The 24,380-nt window shown below is 50.5% G+C and overlaps 1 protein-coding gene across 1 annotated transcript; it reads left to right on the forward strand.

The window, feature by feature from the left end:
* Nucleotides 1-767: 767 nt before the first annotated feature.
* IL17RA (interleukin 17 receptor A) lies at nucleotides 768-23,367 on the forward strand. Its single transcript, XM_037846917.1, has 13 exons — nucleotides 768-1,033; nucleotides 9,446-9,470; nucleotides 10,181-10,327; nucleotides 11,182-11,294; nucleotides 13,884-14,010; nucleotides 15,986-16,033; nucleotides 16,144-16,307; nucleotides 17,002-17,085; nucleotides 17,564-17,648; nucleotides 18,445-18,456; nucleotides 18,655-18,756; nucleotides 20,668-20,709; nucleotides 21,382-23,367. The coding sequence occupies exons 1-13, from the start codon at nucleotides 896-898 to the stop codon at nucleotides 22,893-22,895; spliced, it is 2,601 nt and encodes an 866-aa protein (XP_037702845.1). The 5' UTR covers nucleotides 768-895; the 3' UTR covers nucleotides 22,896-23,367.
* Nucleotides 23,368-24,380: the final 1,013 nt, after the last annotated feature.

Below are 24,380 nucleotides of genomic sequence, written 5' to 3' on the forward strand. Positions count from 1 at the left end.
GGATAGGATGAAGCGGGGGGTACGCGGCTCGAAGTCATAGTCCGGGCCAGCAGGGCATAGCAGGAACCCAGTGCAGCGGGAACTCGCGCCCAAATCGGTCTGGTCTTAGAGGGTCCGGAGCAGAGCAGACGCGGACGAACCCGCAGGACTGGAGACTAATTAGGTGTAATTAGATGGTGGCATTCCTTCAGCAGAGGTGGAGTAAGCTCTGTCCAGCACTGTTGGCTGCTGTGGGGACACAAAGTCTCCAAGAGTTCGTGCCAGAAATCTGAGAAATGGCTGTTCTCACCTCCTCTCCCAGAACCCAACAAATGGTCTGTTCTCAGAGTTGTCCCTACCTTAAGCAAGAGAAAGGAATGAAAGAGAAAGGGTACAAAAAGGAATCGGGACTAAGAAAACAGACTCCTTTTTTTTTTTTTTTTTTTTTGAGTCCTGAGTTACTTGACGTCAAATGACCAAGGAGAGAAAGAAGAAAAGTTCGAAGAGAGATAAGAGCAAAAGGTGAAAAAAAAATTAAAATCGGGTTTTATGTGCTTGAGAATAAGAGCCGGAATCAAATTTGGGAGCGGCCTGAGGCTGGAGAGTCAGTTAACCGCTGGCCCTGCTGGTTTGGAGCTGCAGGCGGACTGCGCGGGCTGGAGGAGCGCGGGGAGGAGCGCGCACCTGGGACGCCGAGGAGGAGGAGGAGGAGGAGGGTCTGGGGCAGGGACGGGTCCCCAGCCAAACCCCTCCCCTCCGCCCGGCCCGCCCCCGGGGCCGGGACTGGAAGCCGGAAGCCGGCTGAGCTGAGCAGAACCGAGTTGGGGTTTCTCAGCGCAAGGAAGGGCTCCGGGGCGTTCCGCCGCTGCACCCCAGCCTCGGGCCGCGCCCCCACCCCCGCGACCTTGCCGGGGCCATGGGGGCTCCGCGCCGGGGGTCCCCAGTTTTCCCGGGGTCCCCGCTGGGGCTGCTGTTCCTGCTCCTGAGCGTGCTGGCCCCGGGTCGCTGCGCCCCGCGGCTCTTGGACCACCCGGCGCCCGTCTGCTCCCAGCAGGTGAGACCCCGACGCGCCCCGGAGGCGCCAGGGGACCCGAGGATGCTGCGCGAAAGGGGGACGCAGGCGGGAGCGGGAGGCGGCGGTTGCGCGCCGGGGCTTGGCGGGGCAGGAAGTCTGCGCTGGGGTCCCAGAGGGTGTCAGAGGCTGGGGTGCGGAGCTCCGAGCGCACCGGCCAGGACTCTCGGAGCGGTGGTAGGTGCGATGTGGACCCGGGAGAAGAGGGACTTTGAGAAGAAGATCTCGGCGGCGCGCGTTGCACAACCTGAACCGCCGGTCCTGGGCGGGAGGCGGGAAGTGACACCTCCGCTGGGCCCCGGAGTTTGGGGAAGGAGGCCGAGGCGCCCGGGCCCGCCAGAGAGGGGGGCAGGGCGGGTCAGACAGGGGCTGTGAGGAGCGGGGCCTTCGGAGGAGCCAGGACGCGACCCAAGGGCCCCCACGCGGTGCACCTTACAAACCCCCTTGCTCCGCCGGGCGGCTGATCCGGATCTCGGAGCTTTCCCTTTAGTTGTCTTCCTCATTGGATGACGCCGAAGGAGCCGGTGTAGAGGGCGGCTGCGCGGAAGGTGTGGGCCCCGTCGGGTCCCAGCCCCGCGGTCGTCGAGTCGCGCGGAAGAACCGAGGTGGCCCGGGGGCTTAGGGACCCGGAGCGGCGGGGATGTGGCTGTGAGCGTTCGGGGACAGTTGTGCGGAGGGCGGCCTGGGGGCGTCGGGCAGACTCGAGTCCCTGCCGCCGTCGGGACAGCTCGGCAACACCTCCCCAGAGGGACGAAGCCCTGAGGAAGGGGGCGTACGATTCTGGAGACACCCCCCTTTTCCCCACCCCCCGCCACCACTCGGGCCTGGGAATTGGGTTAGCGCTGCGGGATAACGGTGGGTGTGCCACGTCGCACCCCGCTGCGCCGACAGGAAGTGACACACCCGCCTTGTTTGGGAGCATCTTAAGAAAAAAAAGAAACAACAAAACACTTTTTCACTTCTCCCCTCCAAACTCGCTCTTTCTTCCACTTTCTGGTTTTCTCATCCCCCACCCCCATCCCTACTGATTCCTAAGAAATCGTGGCCAGCATCTGGGTCAGAGCATGTGAAACAATCAAAACGATATTTCTCCTTAGCTAATTTTGTGGAGGATTTACCAAAATAGGGTGGAGGGTGAGTGACCATTTAGGAGAAATTATTATTATCATTGATGATCATGAGAAATGTCCTCAGGACTCCTACTCTTGGGCAAAGCAGGGAGACATATGCTCAGCAGATCTTCCCTGCAGACTCTATAAAATCCTCTAACATCCGGGATCCACTGTTCAGTTTTTGGTGCATTTGTCAGGTGCCTGCGGAAGGCACTATGCTAGGACTGAGAGTAGAAGGAAAGATGCTGAGGGCCCCCCTGTCTTAATCACCTGGTTGGGGAGCAAGACTGGAAAACGGGGATCTGTCATACAAGGCACCTCCTGGCCAGTGCTCTTTGTGCAACCAGTGAGTGTACAAATTTCCAGGGAAAAGAAAATGACTTCCAGCTGGGGCATTTGTGGGAGAGAGGACATTTGGGTGCCCTGAGGTTGAAGAGAGCATTCCAGGCAGTGGAAAGGACCAGGACCAAGGCCCTTGGGTGGCCCAGGTTGTGTGTGGCAGGAAAAGGAGTCAAGAAGCTGGAAAGGGAAGTAGGGCTTCCATTATGGCATGAGAGCTGGGCTCAGAGGGTTTTGACTTTAATTGTACAATGGGAAGCTACTGAAGGTCTTCATACAGGTGCACGACATGATTCCAGAGTTGCCTGTTGGCCAGATTTGTCTGCGATGTCTTGCTCTCATCCTTCCTCCCTTTCCCCCTCTACACATCCCTAGCTCACAGATACCTCATCTTCACAGACACAAACAGCTTATCTCCTCCATTAACTAGTTCTTTTAAAAGATAATAAAAAATATGTTTACAGCCTCCCCCTCCCCAGCCCCGAGGATCTGGGGGAAGGTGCGGAAGTATTGGACTTCCCCACCTGGACTGGTGTTGATGTTGTCACAAACACTGGAACTGACGGTTTGATGTGCTGAGCCCTCGATCATGGGACACGCCCTTATGAAGCTCGTTACTGCAAAGGAGGGGCTAAATTTGCATATAACTGTGCCTAAGAGTCTCCCCCTGAGTACCTCTTTGTTGCTCAGATGTGGCCCTCTCTCTCTGTAACTGAGCCACCTTGACAGGTGAACTCGCTGCCCTCCCCCCTACATGGGACCCGACTCCCAGGGGTGTAAATCTCCCTGGCAATGCAGAATATGACTCCCAGGGATCAATCTGGACCCAGCATCATGGGACTGAGAGTATCTTCTTGACCAAAAGAGGGATGCAAAATGAGACGAAACACTTTCAGTGGCTGAGAGATTTCAGATGGAGTCGAGAGGTCACTCTGGTGGACATTCTTATGCACTATATAGATAACACGTCTTAGGTTTTAATGTATTGGAATAGCTAGAAGTAAATACCTGAAACTACCAAACTCCAACCCAGCAGTCTGGACTCCTGAAGACAATTATATAATAATGTAGATTACAAGGGGTGACAGTGTGATTGTGAAGACCTTGTGGATCACACCCCCTTTATCTGGTGTATGGATGAGTAGAAAAATGGGGATAAAAACTAAAGGACAAATGGGGTGGGATGGGGGGATGATTTGGGTGTTCTTTTTTCACTTTTATTTTTTATTCTTGTTCTGGTTCTTTCTGATGTAAGGAAAATGTTCAGAGAGAGATTGTGGTGATGAACACATAACTATGTTATCATACTGTGGACAGTTGATTGTATACCATGGATGATTGTATGGTGTGTGAATATATTTCAGTAAAACTGAATTTAATACAAAAAAAAAACTGAATTTAATTAAAAAAAAAAAAAGAAAGAAAGAAACCACACCCCTCAAATTTCACTCCCCTCACAATGGTCTTGGTAGATGCAAAATGATATGGTAAGGGCGGAAATGCCACAAATTTGGCCTCAGGAGACATGGACTTGCTTCCTTCCTTCACCGCTTCCAATCTCTGTGACCTCAGGGAACAGTTGTTTAGGCTGCCTAAGCCTCTGTTTCCTCATCTACAGCACGAGGGCTGGGGAGCCGTCTCAAAGCCAGCTAGCACCCACATTCCAGAAGGGCTATCCAAGCCTGGCTGGATTCAGCCCTCCTGAGACAGCCTAGAGGCTTTTGCATGTCCAATATCTCAAAGACAGGATGTGTCAGTATTTGTGGAATGAAGGGACAAATGAGTGAATGAATGAATGAATGAATGATTAGCTCTGCTTGGAAAAACTCAATCAGCTGAGACCAGGCATCATAATGTTTCTGGCTGCCTGGGTTTAGCACCTCAAACCCCAAATGCCTCTGATTTCCCCACAGAAAACCAGTGGAGAAGCCATAAAGCTTGCATTTCCTGGGCGGTTGTGTGGCTGGTCAGTCCCCCCTGCCTGTGCTTTCTTACAAGTTTCCCACAACTGCCAGCCCAAAGGAAAGCCCAGAAGGAAAGACAGCAACTTGGGATCGGTCCATGTGAATGTTCACACAATTTTATAGACAGGATATGTGTTTTGTTACAAATGCATTCTTTCCGGCGCACTTGTGGTTTTGACTTGTGGTAGAAGAGCAGTTTGGCTTAACCCTTTTATCTTCTGGTTGCCAGAAGCTGCTTTCAGCCAAGCTTCTCCTCCAGCGTGTAAAAGGTTATGTATGTTAGACACCCTTCAGTGGTGTGGGCACTCGAGTAGGCAAGGCTGGGGTCGCTGCTGACGGTAAAACCAGCCAAGTTACTTGGCTCCTGCAGGCATCTAACCCGACTTCCCACTCTGATTGCTCATCAAGCAGCCTTCTATCAAGCAACTGTGTGGCCTCAAATAACATCCAGCAATGTGGTGCATGGGAGGGGACCCTCGGCTGAAAGCCAGAGGCTCCTTGTCAAGCTTCCCCTCTCACCTGCTCTGCAGCCCTGGCTCAGTCCGGAGTCCACTCCCAGGAGCCTGTGTCGTCTATAAAAGTCGCTGAGCCTCACCTTGCCCGGTTGGGGAGGCAGTGAAAGATGTGGTGTAGGTACAATTGCTGGACCAGGTGCATCATTCACCTGTAGCTTGTTCAATGTGCAGTCCTTCTTTCCGTCTCACAACACCTGCAAGGCAGTCATGAGTCAGCTGTGTTGTGGAAGTTAGGTGATTGGTCCACGATCACCCAGCTAGTAAGTGGATTTGTTCACTGAAGTTGCCTCTTTGTCTTTGAGAATTTACAAAAATCTTCCCTTCTCTATAATTTTGTTTGGGGGGTGGAGAAGATAATATTTGTACGCAATCAATGTTTCATGACCTCTAATGTATTTTTTTTTTATTTTAGTGTTCACTTTTATGAACATTTTCCGTCTTGTTTCAGTCTTTTTTCCCCTTATCTTCCCTCTCCCCATTTTCTCTGCTTCCCTCTCTTTACCCCCAGGAATCAGGGGTCAGCAGCTTCATATCTGTCAATCTACATCTCTATGTTCATACAATCATATTAAAACATAAATAAATATATTGGGAGGGGTTTTTTCCTCATTTATTTTGGTAGAAAATAGCATCATACTGTAGAAAGCTCTTTACAATTTACTTTTCTCACTTATTAATACAAATTTGTCATCATTCCATGTCCGTAGATATCCATATAATTGAACTCTTTTTAATATTTATATAATATTCCATTTCTATTTTGATGGACATTTAGATTTAAACTACACCTCACTTTATTCAGCTATTCCCTGTTAATGGATAATTAATGCCACAGAAAAAAGAGGAAAATCTACTCATTTTTTAAAGCTAGCATAAGCTTTAAATTCCAAAGTTTTATAAATTTTGAACCAAAAAAGTATGACTATGATCTCACTTATGAATATAGATGCAAACAATTCTTTTTAAAAAATCAGCAAATTTAATCTAGCAGAATACTAAAAGAATAATGGACCATAACCAAGTAGAATTTATTCCAGGAGTACAAAGTTGGTCCATTATCAGCAAATCTACCAATTAATTTATTACATCAGTAAATTAAAGGAGAAAACCTACAAAGTTGTGTTAATAAATGCTGGACTGGAGAGCTATTTAAAGGTTCAGAAGCTGATTCTCCACCCCACCCCCCATATTAGAGAAGTTGTGGGTTTACAGAACAATCATGCATGAAATATAGGATTCCCATATTCCACCTCACTCCAACACCTTGCATTGGTGTGAAACCTTTGTTAAACTGATGATAGCACAATTTTATAATTGTAATATTAAATAAAGTCCATAGTTTAACTTAGGGTTCACTGTGTAGTGTACTTCCATGGATTTTTTATTTTATTTTATTGTGTTATCATATGTACACTCTAATATTTTCCCTTGTAGTCATATTCGGATAAATATTTCAGAGCTGTTAATTGTGATCACAGTGTTGTGCTACCATCACCACTGTCCATTACCAAATCATTTCCATTGTTCCGAATAGGAGCTTGTGCCTTTAAGCCTTAACTTCCCATTCCCTATCCCCATCCTGTCCCCTGGTGACCTATAGTCTAGATTCAGACTCTGAGTTTGTTTATCCTAATTGTTTCAAATCAGTGAAATCATAACGATATTTTTTTAAATCTGTTTTAATTAAAATTATAAGCAAAATGGTAATAGAAAGAAAACACATAAAATACTGACCATTAAAAACCAACACCAAAAACAGTACAGAATGGTGACATACCAAAGTTATTGCCACTAATCACAGGATTTAGAGGGGGATACCCAATTGTTAATCAACTGACTGCGTTCCAAACCCTTCCAGCATCCTCCTGGTCTACGTGGAGGCAAGAACCTTTCATCATTGACATCATCTTGCAATGGCTTTTGAGTAGTTACCAGTGGATGGTAGGGAGGTACCCAAAATGGAGTGTCTGTTTGCCTGTTGTAGGAGAGCTCTTCATCTCGAAGGGAAAAACCAGTTTCTTGTCTTCCATGTCACAGTCCTGTGAGTCTCAAGTGGGAGGAGACATGAGAGGGTGTGTGGAAGTGAATCGCCTCACGATTCAGGAATCGGAGAGCAACACTTGTTAGAATGAGCAGAGGCGGTTAGATGGATTTTGTTATCGAACATCTAAGGAACACCTGGCAGGGCTGGTTCACTAGCCCTGGGCCCCAGGGTTGGAATTTAATCATCGGGAGCTGTACAGGATGCCGAAAGGAGTGGAGTCCGGACTCTGAGGGCCGATGAACCTAGAGAGGTGGGATACGGGATGAAATGGCATGCTTAGGGTCAATTGTGGGGCATTCGTGGGGCTATTATCCACGTATCCGCTTTGTGAATGGACCATGGCTCCCTCCCCCTGCTTCACCGTGCTCCACGCCTCCCTCCTAAGAGAGGCACTAGAGAGTCGCAGCTACCTGAGCAAGGTGGGACACAAGCGAGCTGCTGAAAAAGTCCGTGGGCACATGCCAACGGTGACTTACACACGTAAAACAAATCACCTGTCGTTCCTAAACTTGTCTTTTTCTGGCCTCAGCATTTGACTTTCCACCTTACAGCGTGTTTGGTCCATTTTGCCAGTTCAGATAACTGGAAACTCATGAGCCTGAGTTCTGCCCAGCACCTCCCCTAGAGCCAACACCAAATCTGAATGTGCAGAGGTCCCCATTCGAACAATAGCTTCCATTATTGAGTGCTTACTGTATGCCAAGTCCTAAAGAAGGTGGACCAGTGACTAAAGAGCAACCCCACTGTGCCGGACACTGAATGCACTTTGTCTCATAGAGCAGGCAAGGAGATGGTTCTCTGGGAACTGCAGCCTGTAGAATTCCTTAATTTTTAGGGCTTCTAATGCTTCCTCCTTAACAGTGCTGGAAGACTGGAGTATTTTGTTTAATTGCATAATACCTAAACACATTCTCGTTGCTTGAAATTTTGTAAAACACAGATATCTTAGAAGTGAAAAGCAAAAGGCTCCTTGCAGATGCACATACGCTGATGCACACACACACACGCACAAACACCCTCCCACCCACCATCACCGCCAGCCCACCCTGGCCCAAAATCTTTATTTATATTTTTAACATTTCATTCTTAACAACTCTATGAAGTTGATATTATGATTATTCTGATTTTACAGTTGAAAAAAATTTAAGACTCAACAGTATTGGTTATCTTGCCCCAAGTCACTTGCTGAAATTCATCTCAACCCCAGGTCTTGGGTGTGTGTGTGTTTTCCAAAATGGGGTCAGATGACCAGACTTAAGCCCAGATTACATTTCCCTAAAATGTTTGTACTTGAAGCTTCTAAATTTAGCCTTCCACGTCCAATGGGAAGCAATGTAATGCCATATTTGCCCTTCAGTTTTCTCATCCATAAAATGGTGCTAAGGATAGTACTTAATCATAAGTGTGCCCTGAGGATTAAGTGAGATATATAAATCACCCAGAACTGCTCCTGTGATATTTGGTCCTCACCCCGTCCCCTTTTCTTGCAGTGCTGTCATCCAGACCAAAGATTAGAAGCCTCCATGGTTTAGCACGAGGATCATTTTACACGAGTACCCCAAGACAACCATCTCAGCATCTTTTAAACTGTAGCATCCCCAGCTCATAGCAGTTACTCCTAAAATGCCAATTCCACTTTGCCACTCACTGTACCCCCTTCCTGCCCCGTTTCTCCTTGGTTGAACAGAATGAGAAAGTGTGAGGAGATGGTTCCCCCCAGATGTGGGCCCAAAAGGGAGAAGGGAGGGCCATTTAAATTTCATTCTTTTACCTGCTACCACATGCATGAACCTTGAAAGTGTTATGCTACATGAGACAAGCCAGGTGCACAAGGACAGATACTGTATGATTCCACTTATATGAAATATCTAGGACAGGCAAATTCACAGGCACAGAAAGTAGATCCAAGGTTACCAGGGGCTGGTGGGCAGGGGGAAGGGGGAGTTATTGCTTAATGGGCACAGAGTTCCTGTTTTGGGTGATGAAAGAATTTTGGTAATGGATGATAGTGATGGCAAACAACATTGTGAATATAATCAGTGCCACTGAACTGTACACTTAAAAATGGTTAAAATAGCAAATTTTATGTTTTATATACACATAACCACAATAAAATTTTTTAAATGTTTGAAGTGGGGGAACGGGGGAAGGAGGAGGGCATTAGGCTCACAAAACCTATGTTACTAGCCCAAGGAACCAAAGTTGCTTTCTGTGACCCCCGTGCATACATTCTTAACCACTGTGCTTTATATATGACATGCCTGAGTCCTTTTTCCAAAGTTAGGGCTTGTAAATTCTCTGGACCAACAAAATTTTTTTTTTTCTTTCTTGAAAACGAGCCAGGGGAGAGCGTCTGGAGCCTTCCTTGTGAATTAAAGTTCTTTCACAGCTCTAATTACCTTCTCTCTTTTTTTTTACAGGGGCTAAATTGCACAATTGAGAATAGTAAGTCATCTTTTTTTGCTCTTGTCGTTGCTTTGTTAGTAAAGTGATAAACTCATGCTGACACCTGACAGAAGCTTTGCGTCTCCCCTTCAGGCTTGGGATGTGGGTTATAACCATCGGCAGGGGTATGTGGGGAGGTCCTTGGGAATCTTGGATATGCACCTCCTCTCGAGAATATTGAGTATGCAAAAGTAAGAGATGAGAAACAAAATTGTCATTCGATTTTGAAAGTGTTCTCAGGGGGCTTGCCCTTATGTATCTATAATACAATTTGATTGTATTATACAAACCACAGCTTGTTAATTTAAGTGAGGGACATCTCTGGTGTGGATTTGTTTTGTGGTTCCATTCCAGAACGAGGCACATATTTCGAGGGTCTGTGCTCATTAGGGACCTTGGAAATAGAAAAATAAAGCAACTCTTATTACCACCCAGGTATATGCCTTCCATGCCCCATCTCCAGACACTGCTTCAGCGCAAAACCTAGCTGTGTGCTTCATCTTCTCTTCTTTAGATTGCAGCTTTGTAGTGGAAAAAGGGGACAGGGCAGTGAGACAGAGAGGGGTGGTGAGGTGGGGGGCCAGCCTGGGGTCCCAGGCTGGAAGGCCACAGGCCCCTGAACTATTTAAGAGCTAGCTCTGGACCCCACTGCTGGGGCATGTCAGGGGCTTGGCTGCATCCTCTGATTGCTGCTTTTCCCTCGTTGCCAGGTAACTGCCTGGATGACAGCTGGACCCGTCCTCGACCCCTGACCCCCTCCTCCCCCAAAGATGTCCAAGCCCAGCTGCGCTTCGCCCACAACCAGAATGGAGACCTACTCCCCGTGGTTCATATTGAGTGGGCGCTGCAGACAGATGGTGAGTGGACAGGTCAGTGGGTCCTGGGGGAGTCTGCCCACCTCCACACACTAGGCCATCTTGCCCCCCCCCCCCCATTCAAGCTCAGAATTGGGCTCCCAGTGCTGGGTTCCTGCTCAGAAATAGGGGCACAAATTTAATGTTGAAAGGGTCAATCATTTAATGAATGCAGTTAATGCTTTTTAAATATTTTAGATATGAACCCACAGGGATATCGTCTCATCCCATCATCCTTGATGAAAGAAACACCTTCCCTCAGCCTAAAATCTCCATCAGACTGGGGGAAAAAAAACAGTCAAGGGGTTCATTCTATGACTGCAAAACCACGTTTACTGGAAAAATGGTAACACATGTGGCAGCCTGTTTTTGACCTTAATTCAGGGGCTGGCATTTTTTATAATAGTATCCCTCAAAACCTCTTCAGCGGTTGAGAGTCATATTAGAGAATCAGGACGATTGGGGTTAGATTTGTGAACAGAGCCTGGGGAAGTTCTCTTTGTCGGTCCCCAGCCTGAATGCTTGCTCCTCACCCCTGCAACCTCTTCAAGGGTGGAGGGCCTGACAGGGACGCCCCACATGGCCATCTTCGACACCCAGACTGTATTGTCAGCCCTCTGGCCACAAAGATGCAAAGCCTTTGCTTCAAGCCCGGGTAAAACCTCACTTGTGCTTGTTCAACTGAGGAGTAAGGCGGTAGGCTCACAGAGACCCAAGAGTGAACTGAAAGGCACAGGAAGTGGAGAGTTGGGTAAGATGGGCAGATTTCCTCATCGGAGCAGGCAGGGAAGTGACCCACCCAGCAGTTGATCCTTAACCTCCCTCTGTGTATGTCCTTGCCCCCTTCTGACCTTCAGCCAGCATCCTATACCTGGAGGGCGTGGAGCTATCTGTCCTGCAGCTGAGCACCAATGAGGCCTTGTGCGTCAAGTTTGTGTTTCTCTCCAAACTGGAGCATCACCACAAGCGGGTAAGACCCCAGCTCCTGAGTGACACCAGTACAGCATATTGTCCCCAAACTCCGGCCCTAATTTAGAGTGGTCAGGATGGGAAGGTGCTGGGAGAGTCTGAGGAATGCAAAAGAACTGCCTCTGGGGGAAAGGGGCACATCTGCTGTGAGCAATACCGAGGGGCAGAGTGTGTTTTTACAAAGTTCCCTGGCACCCCCTACCCCTCACCCCTGCTTTTCCTCCCAACCTTTCCTAACTATTCATTTTTTTTTTTTTTGCCCTGTTTGTCTACTCATCCATCCATACACTGGACAAAGGGGAGTGTGGTCCATGTGGCTTTCCCAATCACATTGTCACCCCTCATAAGCTACATTGTTATACAATCGTCTTCAAGATTCAAGGGTTCTGGGTTGTAGTGTGATAGTTTCAGGTATTTACTGCTAGCTACCCCAATTCTTTAGAACCTAAAAAGGGTTGTCTATATTGTGCCTAAGAGTGCCCACCAGAGCTACCTCTCGGCTCCTTTTGGAATCTCTCAGCCACTGAAACTTATTTCATTTTATTTCACATCCCCCTTTTGGTCAAGAAGATGTTCTCCATCCCACGATGCCAGGTCTAGATTCCTCCCTGGGAGTCATATTCCACATTGCCAGGGAGATTTACTCCCCTGGGTGTCAGATCCCAAGTAGGAGGAGGGCAGTGATTTCACCTGCCAAGTTGGCTTACCTAACTATTCATTCTTAAAGAAACTTGAATTGGAAGAAGACTTCCTCAGCCCTACCTCCTACCATCTCTGTTGGTAACTTGCATTAATCTGGGATTCATCTGCAGGAAGGAAACATTTTACCCAGACCCAGCAACTGCTGTGAGTGATGCCCAAGTAAATGAGGCTGGTTTTGCTGCCCCCAGCGAGATGGCAAACTGTTGATTCTCTCTCTGAGTCTTAACAGTAGTTCTCAAACTGTGGTTCCAGGATGCATCAGCGTCACCTGGGAGCTCACTGGAAATGCAAATTCTAGAGCCCCACCGTGGATACGCTGAATCAAAAACTCTGGGGGTTAGGGCCCAGCGACGGGTGTAAAGAGTTCTCCGGGAGATTCTGATGCATGCTCAGGTTAGAGAGCTGCTGGTGTAAAATCAGTGGCGCAGGCACAGGTAGCTGAGACAGGGCAGACCCCTTCTCCCAGGTTTCAGGTTTCATTAGACCCCGATCTTGACTGCTGTGTTGATGGTGAGGACCCAGTGCCCAGATCTACTCAGCAGCGAGGCGCCCCCTCCCGTCCGCCAGGGTATTTAAAATGGGCGTTCAAATCAGCATCTGCCATCAGCACCATCTGGAGAAAAACAGCAGAAGCTCCGTTTCTCTGCCACGAGGGTGCCTGCAGCCCCAGGGCGAGCAGGGGCCTTCCCAGCCCTGCCTGTGCACTTTCTGCTCCAGAACATTCTCAGGAGATCCCTGGCTTTCCCATTTAAGGAGGAAGAATCATTAAACAAATAGTTTTTAATGGCCTCCTATGTGCCAGTTCTCCCGGTAGCCCCGAGGTCCTCTGGCTGCAGATCCGGTAGACCCATTGTTCTGGAGTTTTTGAGAGGACCCAGATCCTCTGGCTCATGCCCCTGCTCTCACCTGATGGGGCCAGATCCAGCTTTTTAAAAATAAGCAGAAAAGACAGTGGAAACCAGGATACAGATGCCTCTGATTTTGGATCTCGTTGCAGTTGTTGTTTTGGTCCTTTTTTTTTTCCCCATTCACAGTTTTGTGGCAGTTTTATTAAGATATAGTCACACACTATACATTCCATCCATACAATGAATGGTTCACAGTATAGTCACTCAGTTGTGCATTCATTACCACAATCAATTTTAGAACATTTTCATTACTACAAAAACACACACACACATCCCATACCCCATATCCCCCCGTATTATTGACTTTTAGTGTTGGTGTAGTACATTTGTTACTGTTGATGAAAGAGTATTAAAATATTGCCATTAACTATAGTCCATAGTTTACAGTAGGTGCGTTTTTCCCCAATACCACTCTATTACCTCCTTGTAATAGGGATGTACATTCGTTATAGTTCAAGAAAGAACTTTTTTATATTTGTACAGTTAATCACAGTCTTTGTCCACCACAGGGGTCACTGTGTTTTACAGTCCCATGTTTTATCTTCTAGCTTTCGTTCTAGCATCAGACACGACTCTAAACCTCCCCTTCCAGCCACAATCACACACATCATTCAGTGCTGTTAATTACACTCATCGTGATGTGCTACCATCACCTCTATCCATTTCCAAACATTTAAATTCAACCTTGTTAAAAATTCTGCACACAGTAAGCATCCACTCCCCTCTCTACCCTCATTCTACCTCCTGGTAACCTATTTCTAGGTTTTTAACTCTTGAGTTGACTTATAATTAGTTCCTATCAGTGAGATCATCCTCTATTTGTCCTTTTGTGTCTAATTTATTTCACTCACCATAATGTCCTCAAGTCAGTCTTATTTTTAAGCAAATATTGGGGGAGGGGCTGCAGGCGGGGATGGGGTTCTTTGGGGATGAGTGAGAGCTGCGTGACCTTCCAACTCCCCTCCCTCCCTTCCCTCCAGTGGCGTTTTACCTTCAGCCACTTTGTGGTGGAACCTGGCCAGAAGTACGAGGTGACCGTTCACCATCTGCCCAAGCCCATCCCCAACGGGGACCCGAACCACCAATCCAGGAGCTTCTTTGTGCCAGGTAAGAACATCCTCCCAAGGTCGCCCTGCCCGGCTGGACAGTGGCTGCCTTTGAGAGCTGGCAGCACCCACAGAACAAACACAGGTTGGGAACACGGAGCTCCTCCCGAAAGGCAGCACCCGTTCTCTGTTGGCGGACCCTGGCCTAAGATCCCAAGAGTTTTATGGGTCTCAGCATCCCTCCTTCTGTCCAGGGAAGCATGCAGGAAGTGTCAGGGGACAGGCCACTCTTGGGAAGGTCCCAGCCCCACTCCCAGCAGTTCTAGCCTCTATCTCCTCGCTCTTGACTGGTTCCCCACATCCCACCTGCGTTTGCCTAATGTCTGCTCTGTGTGTGATACTCTCTCCTTTCCCTCTAATCCAGCCTGCTGGTGAGTACCTCCAGGTTTATCTTCTAAAACATCATTTGACATGTGTGCACGTTTCTCCTTCCTCCCCAGAACCTCACTGCTTCCCCGTGATCTACAATGGTCCCCACTGTTCAAAGCTGGCTACATCTGGAACCCCAGGCCCCCAGAACCTAGCAAATTGCCTTGTATATTGGGGGGGGTCTCAGGAAATGCTTATCAAGCATGGGGAAGACCTCCATCCCTGGAACATGCCCCCACCACACACACACACACACACACACACACACACACTCACAGTCAAGTCACTCACCACTCCCCGATGAGTTTCATATGCTGTGTGTTTGGTTTTTATTGGTCTCCCCAACTAGGACACAGTCTCTAGAGGGTGGGGACTTTGTCCTGTTGACTACCAGATCTCTCGTGCCTACAGCAGTGCCCAGCACACACATATTAGGTGCTCAGTAAGTCTTGGTTGAATGAGTCAGTCTCCCTGGTTCCCTCCTGTGGTGGTTTGAAGCTTTGTACCCCAGAAAAACATGTTCCTAAACTTAATCCATTTCCATGGGTGTGAATTATGGGTTTTGATGAGGTTACTTCAGTTAAAATGTGACCCAACCCAATCAGGATGGCTCTTAATCCTATTACTGGAGTCCTTTATAAACAGAATGAAAACCAGACAGAGAGAGAGGAAGCCACAGAGGGAACAACTGGAAACTGCAAGTCAGCAGAACCTAGAAGAGAAGGGCGAGGCCAGCAGAGGCCGCCATATGCATTGCCACTTGACAGAGGAGCCCAGGACCAAGGATCACCAGCAGCCAGCCCCAGAACACCAGTCTTTGAGAAGAAAGCATCACCTCAATGAGGCCTTGATTTGGACTTGATTTGGACTTCTAGCCTCAAAACCATGAGCTAATAAATTCCCATTGTTTAAGCCAACCCATTGCATGGTATTTGCTTGAGCAGCCAAGGAAACTAAAATTCCTCCCAGGTTCATAAAGCAGACCACCTTGGTCCCTGTCTCTCCACGGTGTTTCACACCTGTCATGGGTCTTCTTAAATCAACATAAAAATGTCACAGTCCAGGAAACTTGGGAAGGGGGGACAAGAAGATAACTGTGGAGCAGTGTCCTCAAAGTGTGGTCCCTGGACAAGCAGCATCAACAGATTACCTGGGGACTTGTTAAATGGGCTGATTGTCAGGACCCACCCCAGAACTACTAAATCAGAAACTGCAGATGATGCCACCTACGAATGTCTGAGAAACACTGCCACAGGGGAACAAAGCACTTGTCACCATGGAAAAGGGAAGAGGGAGCCCTTGGGAGAGGAGGCTGCAGGTGGGAGAGCAGGGACTACAGTGGCTCAAGACTCTCTTCCAGGGAAGCTCAGGATGACGACACTTGACTCTGGAAGGTTCCCTGAGAGTGGAGGAATTAGGCCTATTTCCTTGGCTCGCAGATCAGCCCTCGAGTCTGTAGGGCCTCTGGCCACTGGCAGCCGTCCAGCCCTGGGCTTGCTTCAAAGGAGCCACCTTTGAACAGGCTTCTGCAGAAGGAAAACATTTGTTGTTCCTGGTGTCAAGACCAAGGCAGGGGCCTAATGATTTCTCTTCTTTTTGGCCTGCAGACTGCGAGGACCCCAGGATGAAGATGGTCACGCCATGTGTGAGCTCAGGTAACTGCTGCCGGCTGGCCGGTCCTGCCCGGGGGAGTGGGCAGAACTTTCCTGGAGAGCACAGACACACATGCCCACTCTCACCTTCCCCTCACTCCCAACCCTCGCAGGCAGCCTGTGGGAACCCAGCATCACAGTGGAGACCCTGGAGGACCACCGCCTGCTAGTGAGCTTTACCCTGTGGAATGAGTCGGTCCCCTATCAGATCCTGCTGAACAGTTTTCCGCACACGGAGAACCAAAGCTGCTTCGAGCAAATACAGCATGTACCAGCGGTAACTTTCTGCCACTTTTTTTTATCCCACTAACATAGCTCAAAGCCACCTCTCTGAGCCTCGACTCTACCCTCTCCTGTTCTTGACAACCGTGCTTCCGGAAGCTCAGAGCTCAATACTGTGCTAGGTCAATAAGTACCCAGGGCTGCTCGGTCCTTTTTCTTAACTTTCAATCTTTTTGCTGATACTTCCTCCACTTTCAGCCGTACCCCAGTCCTTTTTTGATTCCCGTCTCCATATTCTCTCCCTGTTCTCTTTTTGTTTTGTTTTGTTTATTCTACTTTACTCCAAGAAGAAATTAAGGATAAAAAAAAAATAAAGTGGAAAACAAGACACAAAAGGAAAATAAAGATAAGGAAATAAGATGAAGCCAGGGATGCAGTTAGTACGGAAAATGCTTGCCATACAGTTCTGTACAGCTGCTAGGTGTGAACACAGTTTGTCTCTTAGGATTCCCAGCAGCCAAAGCAAAGAGGAAAATTCCCATGATTACACGTGTTCATGTATTAACAACAAACCAGTTGCCTGGAGAAATGTGGTTTCTCCTGGAACAGAGCCCTGAGAAGCATTTCTCCCTGACTGACCTTCATAAAGTGGGGACTGGGCAGCAGTGGGTAATGTCCTCGGCAGCACCCCAGCAGCAGGTCTGGAGCAACTTCTTAACCAACTCACCTTACCCATCCTCTCCTCCCAGCCCAGACAAGAGGATTTCCACCAGCGGTGGAATACCACGTTCACCCTGCAGAGCTTTAATTGGTGCTGCCACCATCGAGTGCAGGTGAGTGAGTGTGGTGTGGGCTGATGTGGCAGGGTGTTAGGCAGGTGTCATGGGGGGTATGTGGGCAGGTGATGGGCTAGCATGGGGGACGAGGGCAGGTGGCATGGGGGGACATGGGTAGGCGACATGGGGGTGTGGGCAGGTGGCATCAGGGGCCATGGGCAGGTGACATGGGGAGGTGTGGGCAGGTGAGCATTCCTATCCGATGGGCAAGGCAGAGAAGGACAGCCTTGTGCCCTCTCCGAAGACCTGGGGCTGCTACCAACCAAATTCACTGCCTGGCCAGGCACCGTCTCTGCCTTTCTCCAGCCCTGTTCTCCCAGCCTCACTGGGCAACGTGGCCCACCAGCTGTCTGGAGTAGCCAGCCAGGGTCCCTTACCCTCAGATAGCCTCTACGGGCAGCCAAGTATCAGACGGGGGAGTCCCAGGTCTCCCCGCCTCTCGGCATCTCTCCCCCTCCTCTCTCTGCTCCTGCAGATCCAGCCTTTCTTCAGCAGCTGCATGAATGACTGTCGCCGACACTCCGTGACCGTTCCCTGCCCAGAAATCCCAGATATTCCAGGTAGGAATGTTGAGGCATGTTGGGGGTGGGAGTGGGTGAAGGTCAGCAGAGAGAGTTTAACTTGGAGCGATTCAGGCCTGAGTTATAGCATGGGGCTTTAGAACCACACTGCCCTGAGGTAGAATCTGACTGCCTTTCATTGGCTGTGCAGCCATGGGTGAAGTACTTAACCTTTCTGATCCTCAACTTCCTTGACTGAAAAATGAGGGTTGTAAGTGTCATAGAGTCAGAGTGATAATTAAATAGCTACAAAATATACTGAGCGCCTGCTGTGTACCGTGTACTGAACACAGTGTTCTACCAGATGTCCCATTTTCAATCCTCACAAGCTGAGTCACAATAATCCTAAGTAGAGACAACCTACCACCCCACCTACCCAGTTTTACATATGAAGAAACCAAGGCAGAGAAGTGTTAAAAAACATGCCCAAGGTCACGCACCAAGGAAGTGACCGAGCTCTGGGTTCAGATGTGAGACCCAGCAGCCCCTTCCCTTCCCCTGGGTGGCATCCACCCCTGGCTCAAACGCCATCTGCAGCCTGATGGGGAAGTCACAGCTACATGCTGACAAGGATGCGAGGGACATTGCACCAGCTTCCCGAGTGGGAGGCAGGGTGCCCCTTCTTAAACCCACAGCTAAAGGTGTTTCACATAGGGGGTTTCTTTCAACATAACCCACACCTCAGGTGCTTGAGGCAATGCCTGGGTCACGAGCAGGCCTTCAGAAAATGCAGTGATGATCTTTGTGATTGCTACTAATAATTAAGAAAACTGGTCTCCCTTTGTTTTCCTTGCAGTTCCCATCACAGGTAAGCTCCGCCCTCCTCCCCCGAGTCCTGCAGAACCCACATGGGAATGCCCCCCTGAGCCCCATAAGGAGCCGGGCAGGCCAGGCTGACCCGAGAGGCCGGGCCAGGGCGGGTGAGATCAGCAGCAGGGCCTGGGGCGGGGCCGGGGGGCTTGGGGCCTCCCCTGCCTCGGGGCTCATGCCGTTCTGCCCACCACAGACTACGTGCCCCTATGGGTGTACGGGTTCATCACCGCCATCGCCGTCTTGCTGGTGGGCTCCGTCATCCTGTCCGTCATCTGCATGACTCGGAGGCTGCCTGGTAAGGGACCTGGGTCCCCTCTCTCCGCTCTCCTCTCCTGCTGTCCTCCCTGTCCCCAGCGCTCACGCCAGCCTCACAGCTAGCCCTTCTCAGGCTGCCTCTCTCAAGCTCGGTTGTTAAGAACTCAGACCCTGGATCAGGCAGACTTACTACCTGGCAAATTACTCACTTCTCTGAGCCTCGGATTTCTCTTCTCTAAAGTGGGCATTATAATGATCATAACGATTCCCACACCACTTAAGGATTAACAAAATAATGCATATGAATTCTTAGCACAGAGCCTGGCATGTAATATTTGCTCAATATATGACAGCCATAAATACATTTATTGTTATTAAAGTTAATATTATTAAAGATCAACAGGTTTGAAGGAGCCAGGGTGGAGTTTTGGGGAGGGAGCAGCCTGATCAACCCCAGCCTGCAGCCCGCAGCCCGCAGACACATACATCTGAGATCAGGTTGAGGAGAGAGAGAGCAGGCTCAGGCTCCTGTCTGTGAGCCTATGGGAGTAGATCCCACCCACCCTCACCAGGTTTGCAATCGTAGGGACATGACTCCACAAACCTTAGAGTCAGTTTTCTTTCCTGCAAAATGTGATGGTCATGCCCCCCTTTCAGGGCTGTGGTGAGGATTAAGTGGACCAGCCAAGGAAGGTGCTTGTTGGTGGAGATGACTCGACACATTCTCTCTCCGTCCTGCGGCTCTCTGCTGGCTGAGTTCCCAGCAGGGGAGAGCATGGGTTTGCAGGTTGGGGAACTACTTTTCCCTGCCCCAACCTCCGTGACCCGAGGCTGTTTCTTCTGTTTCCTGAGATGCAGTCTCCACACTTAGCAACTGGCAGGCTCTCCAGGACTAGATACTGAGTAATGGGTTAATTGATGATTACTATGTTGAGGAAAGCCGGCGTGAGGAGACCTAAATTCTGGTCCTTCTCCAGAGGGATGCTGGGAAGGTTTTATAAGTCAATGTCTGCCTGTGCTTTACAAACTGTAGCACTCTCCATCACCATCGGGAGGCGTCTCGTTTCATTTCCATGGTGGCACTTCTGACCGTTTCCTGAAGTCCCCACATACCCCGGGTGAATGAGAGGATGAGAAAGAAACCTCGGTCGTTATTTGACTGTCTTTTGACAACTCTGGGAAAAGGCCCAAGGGCTGGGGATTGAAATTCGGGTTCTAAATATCTTCCTTGGACATTGGTGGATTTGGTTTGCCCGTGTCACTAAGGAGTTAACTCGTACCCTGCAGTCTTTGTTCATAACATCTCCGAGGCTTGCTTAATTAAGGATGTTGGTTTCCCTCCCTCACCACAAAAATACTAGGAGGAAATGTCGTAAACGGGCCTGGCAGGTTCTGGAGATAAGTGTTGTAAGATTGCTGCCTCCTGCTGTGGCCCTTTTGAGGAAGAGGCTTCCCTGAAGTGGAAAGTCTGCTCTGGGTGGCCAGACGGGGAGGCAGGGGCCAGCCCTGTCATGAGCGACCAGTGTGGAGCCCCCCATCGCCACCCCGGGTGGTCCCGGCGGGGTTGGAGCTACGGAAGAATCACTGTGACCCCAACCGATTGAGCACTTGCGGTGCTTGTACGTGACTTCCCGTAATCCCCTCGCGAACCCCTTTTACAGAGGGAGACACCAAGTTTCAGAGATGTTAGTACCTCTCTCAGATCACACAGTGAGCAGTGGCGGAACCAGAATTCGCACTCGGGTCCCTGGTCACTACTCAGCCTGGTGTCCTTGCAGAGGCCCAGAAGTGCCCAGCAGCCCCTGCCTCGGGAGCCGCCGCCGTCCTCCTTGGTGCTGCCCCTCGTCAGGGGTGGGGGGTGCCCCCATCACACAGCGTCTGCCCCCACGAGCTGGGTCCCTGTTTCTCATTCCTAAAAAAGAGCCACTCCAATGATTTCTTTTCCTTTCAGGGTCTCATCGTGAAGAATACGGCAGTGACGCCAAATACTCTGGTGAGGCTCTCCTTGGCTTGGGGGCAGGGAGCGGTTTTGGGGTGTGTTTTTGTTTTTAAAGGAGGATGGTGAGCTGTCTTGGAAGAAATGGGGGGTCGCCTTCTGGGGTTCACCTCCTACGTCCCTGCAGGAGAGTTCACCTGTAGGGGAGCCTCCTCTAACGCCCCCACCCAGAGGTTCCAGGGCCCTGACAGGTATAGGCCAGCATGTCTCCAACAGCCACGTCTGGGCTATTTTTTTTTTTTTTTTTTTTATTCATCTAGACAAGGAAAAGAAGGTAAATGTACTTTATTTTGAAAAAAGAGGTCCTCCATATGGCAGATATATCTATTCCACAGATGGGCCTTCATGCATTTTTTTTACTATTATTAAAATAATTAAAGTGTAGGCTAAAGGCTGGTAGGAATGGGCAGTGGGGAGAGGTTCTTTTTCCCAGAAGGCACCAGACTGTGATTTTTTCAGGCAGCCACAACAAAGCGAAGCAATGTTTAGCTTCTTGCAAAAGGCCTGCCTCACTTCTCAGCCCAGGGACCCCCTCACTTCTTGGCCCAGAGAGCCCCTCACTCCCCAGCCTCTTGTCCAGGCTGGCCAGCAGTGCCGTTGGCCTGCAGAGTGAGACTCAGCTTGGACACACCCCTGAGCTGTGGCCTCGGCTTCCCTGGTCTCCCTCAGATGCCCTGCCCATGGCCGAGCTGGCCCCCCCACCCCTGAAGCCACGCAAAGTCTGGATCATCTACTCGGCCGACCACCCCCTCTACATGGCTGTGGTCCTGAAGTTCGCCCAGTTCCTGCTCACCATCTGCGGCACCGAAGTGGCCCTCGACCTGCTGGAGGAGCAAGCCATCTCCGAGGTGGGCATCATGACCTGGGTGGGCCGCCAGAAGCAGGAAATGGTTGAGAGCAACTCCAAGATCATCATCCTGTGCTCCCGAGGCACCAGGGCCAAGTGGCAAGCGATCCTCGGCTGGGAGGAGCCCGCCATCCAGCTGCGGTGCGACCGCCAGAAGCCTGCCGGGGACGTCTTCACCGCAGCCATGAACATCATCCTCCCCGACTTCAAGAAGCCGGCCTGCTTTGGCACCTACGTCGTCTGCTACTTCAGCGGCATCAGCCATGAGGGTGACATCCCCGACCTCTTCAACATCACGCCCCGGTACCCGCTCATGGACAGGTTCGAAGAGGTCTACTTCCGCATCCAGGACCTGGAGATGTTCGAGCCCGGCCGGATGCACCGCGTTGGGGAGCTCATGGACGAAAACTACCTGCAGAGCCCCAGCGGCCGGCAGCTCAAGGAGGCCGTGGACAGGTTCCAGGAATGGCAGGCCCAGTGCCCCGACTGGTTTGAGCGCGAGACCCTCAGCTCTGCAGATGATCAGGACCTGCCATCCCTGGACGAAGAGGTGTTCGAGGAGCCGCTGCTGCCCGCGGCGGGTGGCATCATCAAGCAGAAGCCCCTGATGCGGGAACCCGTCCCCGAGGGCGGCCTGGTGGTAGATCTGTTCATCAGCGAGGAAGAAAGCGGAGCCTCGAGGTTAGAACCTCAGCATCGGCCCCAGGGGGAGCTGGTGGCCCGGACCCTGCAAACCGTGGTGCTCCCGGTGGACAAGGTCCCGTCGGCTCAGGCCGTGGAACCCCTCCCTGCAGCTGATGGTAGGGGTGCTGCCAGCCGGCTGGCCGTGACTGAGAAGAGCGAGGCCGTCCCGCTGCTGGAGGCCCACGGCCCACAGCGGAACAGCGTCCTCTTCCTCCCCATGGAGGACTCAAAGGACTCGCCTCTCTGCAGCACCCCCATGGCCTTGCCCGACCCCCTCCCGGAGGACGTGCGGGAGCAGCTCGAAGGCTTGATGTTGTCACTCTTCCAGCAGAGTCTGAGCTGCCAGGCCCAGGAGGGGTGGGAGGGGCCCCCAGTGGTCCTCAAGGACCCCTACACGCCCTGCGAGGAGGAGCAGAGGCAGTCGGTGCAGTCTGACCAGGGCTACATCTCCAGGAGCTCCCCGCAGCCCCCGGATGGACTGGTGGAGATGGACGAAGAGGAGGAGGGAGAGGAGGACCTGGGGAAGCCGGCCGGGCCACTCTCTGCCGAGGACCTGGAGAACCTGAGAAGTCTCCAGCAACAGCTTTTCTTCCAAGAACTTCAGAGGAACTCTGGCTGGGACAGCATGGAGTCTGAGAGGCAGGACTCCTAGTGAGGAGAGAGAAGGGTGTATGTGCACCTGGGTGCACACGGATGTATGTATTTGCGTGTGTGTTTGTGGGCAAGTGTCCTGATTCTGCCTCTGGACATCCCTTAACCTTCCTTTATATGACCATCGGATCTGATCCCCTTCCGTCCCCATGAGAATCCACAGCTCATTCCCAGGAGAGAATGGCTAAGTGTCCTGGAGTCTTTGTCATTCATTCATTCATTGATTGATTTGACATTTATTTTTGCACCTACTGTGTACCAGGCCTCCGGGATACAAAGATAAATTGTGCATGGCACGGCCCCTGACAGCCAGATTAACGTTTCAGTGAGAGAGACAGACTAGCACCGGATGTAAAGGCTGGGAGAGGGGCCTGCCGGGGCCAAGAAAATGCACACATGAGGCACCCAGCCTGGGGAAGAAGTCCCTGGGTCAAGGGACTGTGGCTAGAGAAGGACGCAGCATGTGGGGAGGGGCTGGGGGTGAGTGGAGGGGGGAGGCAGGGAGAGAGGAGGAGGAGGAGGGGAGGAAGGCATACCCCAGTGGGGGACGGTCCGGGGGCCAGGCCTGGGACTCCTTTGATGCCATGGCCCTGCAGGGGGGCAGGCTGAAGCCGCTCATTTTTGGAAAGCAACAGGCTGGAAATAGGTGGTACGTGAAACCTAACAGCATTCAGCAGCGAGAAAAGTCTGAAATTCTGAGCTCACATTTTGGCAGCATTTTGGAGTGGGGGTGAGGGGCGGAAGAGAGTGGGGAGGGCAGAGGAAATCTGGGAAGGTGTTCCACTGTGTCCAAGAGGCCTGACGTTCAGACAGCATTTGAGAAGAGACTCAGTGTTTGGAAGAATTTGTCCCGAAATACCTCCTGGGGGTAGACTGAAGGCTCTAGCTGTCTAGGGTCCCGAAGGACAGACCAGGATACCGTCTGACGCTGGGATAGAGGGTCTTTCATTGCCTGTGTCTGAGTCCTTAACTATAGTTCCAGGCTTCAGCAAGGGGGAGAGGATTCTGAAATGTGATAGCAAACCAGATATAACAGAGGTGTGTGCGTGCATATAAAAGAGATTGTCAGCGAAAGAATAAGTTTGTTAACTCTGATGAGGATTTCGAGTGGTTATTTTTTGCCACATACTACTATAGATCAGGAAGTCTCAGTTGTGGAATTCTTTCTTGAAGTGAGATTCTGCTTAGCAGGGCACCGAGACTGTCAGTCCCAGACAGTGTGTGGCCCATTCTCAGCCCAGCAGCTGCAGAGACCTAGGGGAGGGAGGGAAATAACTGAGCCCACCCACCCGCCAGCCTCGCCAGCTCCGTCTTCCTTCTCCAGTAGTCCTGAAGTTGGCATCGTTGGGTCCCGATGCCTCCAAAGCTTTCGGTGGCATTTCCCCAGCTGCCAAGAAGCACTTATTAAATGTCCAGTGTTCATACAAAATACCACAGTGGACTCTTCCCTGGCTGGAGCCAGGGCTCTACCTGGTAGCAAAATGGC

The sequence above is a fragment of the Choloepus didactylus genome, chromosome 8 (genome assembly GCF_015220235.1).
Source record: "Choloepus didactylus isolate mChoDid1 chromosome 8, mChoDid1.pri, whole genome shotgun sequence".
NCBI classification, from domain to species: Eukaryota; Metazoa; Chordata; class Mammalia; order Pilosa; family Megalonychidae; genus Choloepus; species Choloepus didactylus.